Below are 6,000 nucleotides of genomic sequence, written 5' to 3'. Positions count from 1 at the left end.
TGAGGGTTGCGATCCCGTGCCGGTCCGGTATGGGGGCAACACTGAGGGTTGCGATCCGTTGCCGGACACGGAAAAAGACAAAAGACAAAAAAAAAAAGAAAAACAAGTGAATAATTTTGCCTTTAATTCTTTTGTTTTTAAAGGGATTTTTTATTTAATGCAATTGAAACAATGCCATGTGTTAAGAAAAAAGCAGACTGGGCCCTGCAATGGATAGCAGATAGAAAATCTACTTTTGGTATGTAGCTCTATCTAATTTATATATGATCAAATTTGCCTTGGGTGATATGACACTATTTTACATGCTGTGATAATCAAAGTACCAGCAGGGAAAAGGGGTATAAGTGTTGCAATATGCACCTTTACTAGAATCATTATTCCTAATAATTATTCCTAATAATAAATTAGATACTGGTGGTAAAATAAAGCTTTTATCTATTCTATTTAATAAGTTGGAAGTTGAAAAGATGTCAGTGCATAATAACAAGTAAATAAGAGTTGGTCACATGACTAACAAAAGTATGATAGTAATCCACTTAAAAGTACCTGCTTTTAAGAATGTATATTTTAGGGATTTAAAGCAAGTCAAATCTTAACATTTTTCAAGGAACAAATACCTAGTTTCTGAGTAACTAAAGATTAGTGCAGTCAACCAGGACAAGAAAAAGTTTGCAATAACAGGCTTATTTTTCACAGATATGTTAAATGCAAACACCCTTCTGCATGAGTTCACATTTCATAACTTTTTTTTAAGGAATTGATAAACCTTGTACCTTATATGTTGTAGTTGCTTAATAAATATTTATTAAATTTAATTAAAATATTCATATATTTTATTTGAATAGCTCTAAGTACCCATCTTATTCTTATGTGTTTCTTAATTGGTGGTCTTTACTTTCTGGTTTTATTCATTAGGAGGGGAAGCAGTTCGCAAAATGTTTGGTCTCAGGCTTCATTGCACTCTTAAAAATTATCAAGAACCTCAAAGTGCTTTTATTTGTATGGTTATATCTATTGATATTTCCATATTAGAAATTAAAATCGAGAAAACTTAAAAACATTTATTAGTGCATTTTAAGATACCAGTAATTAACCCATTACATTTGAACACAAATAACTTATTTTTATGAAAAAACTCCACATTTTCCAAAAAATTAGTGAGACGAACAACATTCTTTTATATCTTATAAGTCTGACTTAATAGAAGATAGATGGAATATCATTTCTTCTTTTGCATTCAGTTTGTTGCAGTAAGTTGTTTTGGTTGAAGTATATGAATAATGTCTAGCCTCCCTCAAATATGTAGTTAGGAATGGGAGGAGTATTTTACTAGGCTTTTCAGATTATTGTGGATATGTCATGTAGCCTCTGGAAAATGTACTCTCGAGAGAATGGTAGTTAAAAAATATAAATAGTGTCTTAGTGTTATGAATATGGATGTGACCTCACATATCTCCTGGGTCTGTGGAATTCCCAAGTACAGTAAAAATATGGTATTATAATCTTACTGGACCGCTGTCATATGGACCACCATCATATATGTGGTCTGTCCTAGACCAAAATGTCATTATGTGGCACTTGACTCTGCTTCTCTCAAGTGTGTACAGTGTGGTGACATAATGGACTTGCAAATTATCTTTTAGGTTAGACCTATAATCATCCGCCAAGGATAGTGTTAAAAGGAGTTGGGCCATAATCTCAAAAGACACAATCCTGAACACCATAATCCCAAATGGAGATCCTGAAAAATCAAAATCCCTGAAGTCCAAAATCCTGACAATCACAGTCCCAAAAGATGAAAATTCCAAAAGTATAATTCTGGAAAAAATAATTCAAAAACATTTTAAAGACATTTATTTACATTTTTTAAAGGGGATTTACTTGAGGAACATATAAAAATACAATTCGTAGGCCACTTTACACAGTCAATTAGGCAATAATAACATACATATTTTTGCAAGCATAAACACTCTTGTACTAACAGTCGCACAGGTACAGCAGTTATGAGCAGAAAAACTGTATTCATTAAGAAATAGGTCAAAAAGCAAAATGTATAAACTCATATTACTATGGTTGGTAATTGTATGCACAAACCTTTATAACTACAGTCATCTGAAAGGCCGTGATGGACAACATAGGTCTTTTGACAAGATCAATCAAAAATTGTGATGGGTGATCACCGCATATGCAGTTGCCCAAAGAGAATAGATCTCAAGAAATTTTATCTTTCACAAGTGCAAACATATAAAAAGGACATCTCTTCATTTACTAAGGAAGTTTTAACATCTTTATGTACATGCACAATGCTTACACACAAAGTCAATGTTGTGATAATGCACTTTTGTGGAGTCAAATTTGCAAAAAATACATAAAACAAATTAGAACTCTGTAAAAGTCTTTTTTCAATTTATACCTCCAGTATTGGAAATGATATGAAGATGAAATACTTAGCTAAGTGAATTGTAAAAAATATGAGTTATGCTGAAATAATTTAAAAAAACACACTAATGCCTTCCCCAGAATTTGGCTTTCAGGATTTCAACATTTAGGATTTTAATGTGACTTTCAGGATTTTAGATGTTAAGAGATTTTAGACTTTTAGGGATTTTGATCATTCGGAATTTCAACATTGGGGATTATGGTGTTTCGGATTGTATCTTTTGGAATTTTGGTTGGCACCGGTGTTACAGATATGCCACTGTAAATTTTTTAGGAGATGGGCTTCTGCAAAGTTTTTGCCTAATAGTGAGTAACCTTTGAAATTGTCCCTTACATGTTTAGCAGAAGACAGTATTTTTTCCTATGTGATGGGACATTTTATCCAATAGATATATTTATTATCTTCAGGTGGGTTTATCTACTTTTTAAAAATTGCAGATGCATGGCAGTGTTTTGGGAAATGTTTACAGCTAGTCTGTAAAATACCATAGGTTTCTAAAAATATAAATCTCAGCAATCTCCTCTAGTCCCAGAGGAAGACATTTGTCCATCTTCTACTTTCTACTCCCATACACTCATACATATGCGCAGTATAACACACTGCATTCATACGTATGCACCTACACACACAGGCACATATGGTACATAGGCAAATCACCTCTTTTTTTGAGTATGGAAAGCCATCCTTTGTTCAGACACCAGTACCTACAGGAGTCCATTGTTTGATGTAGGATTTGAAGTAGACATACATTTCTAGTAGGTTGGAAGTGGAAAATTTCTTTGTCTGAAGACCCTTGGCCATGGCACTAACTTGTTTATTTTGTTTCTTGGTAAAATAGTTGTGGTATTGTAAAAAATAAAAATCTATATCTATATAAACTTGCAAATGTCTGCAATGTGATATTTCAGAAAGTGAAACTATTTTATGTCTTTCAGGGGAAAGGATTGTGGCCTTTGCTGCTGTTGAAGGAATTTTCTTCTCGGGATCTTTTGCTGCTATATTCTGGCTAAAGAAGAGAGGACTTATGCCAGGACTCACTTTTTCCAATGAACTCATCAGCAGAGATGAAGTAAGGAATGAAGGTTTTTTTCTAGTTATATTTGTATTTATATTTGGTGTTCATTTGTTTTTCTTTCCCTTGGAAAATACTCATGGTGACACAAGTATCTTGGTAATTAAAAGAAAAATAGGAAGTCATTTCTTCTTTGGCATTTAAGATACTTCATTTTCCTCCTATGTCTCTTACCATTCTTAGTTTCCTCTGCTCATCCTTAAATATTGATGTTCTCCTGGATTTTTGCCTTGGCCGCACTCCTTCACTGTATATGACTTCCTGGCTGATCTTCTTTGTTCCAAGGAATCAGCTACCATCTAAAGGCTCATAACTCCCAGAACCTAGTATCTTTATCCCAGATATTCTTTCCTGAGCTCCAAACCCATATATTCAAGTACATTTAGACGTTTTCTGTTGGAAGGCTCTCCAGGTATCTCAAACCTAATATTTCAGAAACCAAACCCATCATCTTTCTACCAAAACTTGATTTTCCTTCTGTTTTCCCTATCTCTTGAGTGTCACTATCTTTCTATACATCATTCAATTTGAAATCTGGGAGTCATTTAAGATTGCTTCTTTTCCTTCTCAGCCACATCCAGTCACTAACTAAATCTTGCCTCCCTCTGCCTACAATGCCCTTTCCATCTCTGCTACCTCCTTTTTTCTTTTCTTTTTTTTTTTTTGCCTTTTTATCATCTCACAAGAAGCAACTCAGAACTTTCCTGAACCACTTAGGTAAAATTGACCACTCTTTTCTTTATGTATCCCTTTGATATCTGAACTGGTCCCTGTCTTAGAGTCCATAATATATATTGTGCTTCTTATTTCTCTCCTCTGCTAGACTCTAAGCAACTTAGTGCAGATACCTTGTCTTTTTTTTTTTTGGTGACTGGCCAGTATAGGGATCCAGATGAGACCTTGTCATATTTATCTTCTTGTTTTCAATATTTAGTGCATTACAGTAATTCAGTTCACATGTACTGACTACATTAATTATGGCTCCTCAGCTTATTTCTAAGTAACCTTGTCAAGTTACTTAACTTCTCTGAGCCTTAGTTTCTTCGACTATAAGCCTTAACAGGATTTTGTTAGAATGCAATGAAACACTATATGTGAATAATTTGTGCCAGAAATGCTTCGTATATTTACTTTTTGCTGTTTCATGTCTTTAAATTTCTAATAACATTTATTGTAAATGTCATAAGTGATGATTAGAGAGAATTAAGAAAATTAAAAAATCACTCAATCTCAACACACAGAGATAACCATGTTTACTATTGTATTGTATTTCTTTCTAAACTTTTCTTTTACATTTAAATCTATGTAGATATATAAGCATAATATTTTCACAATTCATATTTTTATGAGTCGAGATGTTCTTTTCCACTTAGCAAACTATTGTGAGCATTTCTCTATGATATTAAGCATTTTTTTGTAAATAGTAGTTTTGTTAGATATGTAATATTCTAATGAATGAATGTATCATTTATTTGACTATTCTATAATCAGAAATTTATGTTGTTTCCAGCTTTTTGTTTATTTGTGCTATAATGTAAAATGAATATCTTTGTATATAAGTTTTCTGCCAACTTTACATTATTTTCCTAAGCTTGATCACAAAAAGTAGAATGAGTAGGTAATAAGGCCATTCATATTTGCAGATTTCTTTAGAAAATTTATAGCAATTTTCAGTCCCACCTAGCAATGTATGAACATTTTCTTATACCCTCACTAGAATTTGGATTAATTTGCTAAATATTTGATAAATTTGATAGAGGTAATTGGTATCTCATTATTGGTTTTACTTGCGTTTATTTGCTTAGATTGAACTTTTTTTTGGTAATGATATTAGTCATTTGTATTTTTTCTGTAGTTACCTGTTCATGTCTTTTGCCTTTATTCCTGTTGTGATATTAATGTTTTCCTTATTTAATTGTAAATGCTTTCAATATTTTAAGGTTATTTATGGAGTAGTCTATAATCCTTGAAGAAGTCATACTTGCTCTGTTCACTGGTATATTCCAAATGTACAATGACTGATTGGGTTCTTTCAACAAGTACTTATTTGATTGTTATATTAATTGCATAAATATAATATATGAATTTTGTTACATTGATTTAAAATATTTTACCGATTTGTCTTTTGTTTTTTAATTTTGTTTGTTCTTTTAACATGCAAAATCTTAAATTTTATGTGATCCACCTCCAGAGATAAGTTAAATAGTCACACGTATTTTTTTCTTCACTTTTTAACATTTAACTCTCTAATGCAATTTTTTTACAATGTTTGGAATTTGTTTAGTATAAGTATAGAATTTGGTGTAAATACAGTGTAGTATAGAATAAGTTAGAATTTAACTAAATTTTATTTCAAACACTTTTGGGAAGTTTTTTCAGTTCTCTTTAGGTAATTCATCCTTTCTTCATTGACTTGTGTTTTCTTCTTTATTATAGTTTAAGGTTTTGTTATACTGAAATATGTTTCAAGGCTATTTTTCCTGCCTCA

The 6,000-nt window shown here is 31.9% G+C and overlaps 1 protein-coding gene across 1 annotated transcript in view; it reads left to right on the top strand.

Moving 5' to 3' along the window:
* The window catches only part of RRM2B (ribonucleotide reductase M2 B (TP53 inducible)), a 44,806-nt gene that overhangs the window by 18,086 nt on the left and 20,720 nt on the right, over positions 1–6,000 (top strand). Inside the window, exons 4-5 of the mRNA XM_008576772.1 lie at positions 144–238; positions 3,376–3,509. Coding sequence (XP_008574994.1) covers positions 144–238; positions 3,376–3,509 — 229 coding nt within the window. The remainder of the gene's footprint in view (positions 1–143; positions 239–3,375; positions 3,510–6,000) is intronic.

The sequence above is a fragment of the Galeopterus variegatus genome, unplaced genomic scaffold, assembly GCF_000696425.1.
Source record: "Galeopterus variegatus unplaced genomic scaffold, G_variegatus-3.0.2 Scaffold1400, whole genome shotgun sequence".
Lineage (NCBI taxonomy): Eukaryota > Metazoa > Chordata > Mammalia > Dermoptera > Cynocephalidae > Galeopterus > Galeopterus variegatus.
Note: the sequence above shows the minus strand (reverse complement) of the source record. Positions and strands in the feature narration are given on the sequence as shown.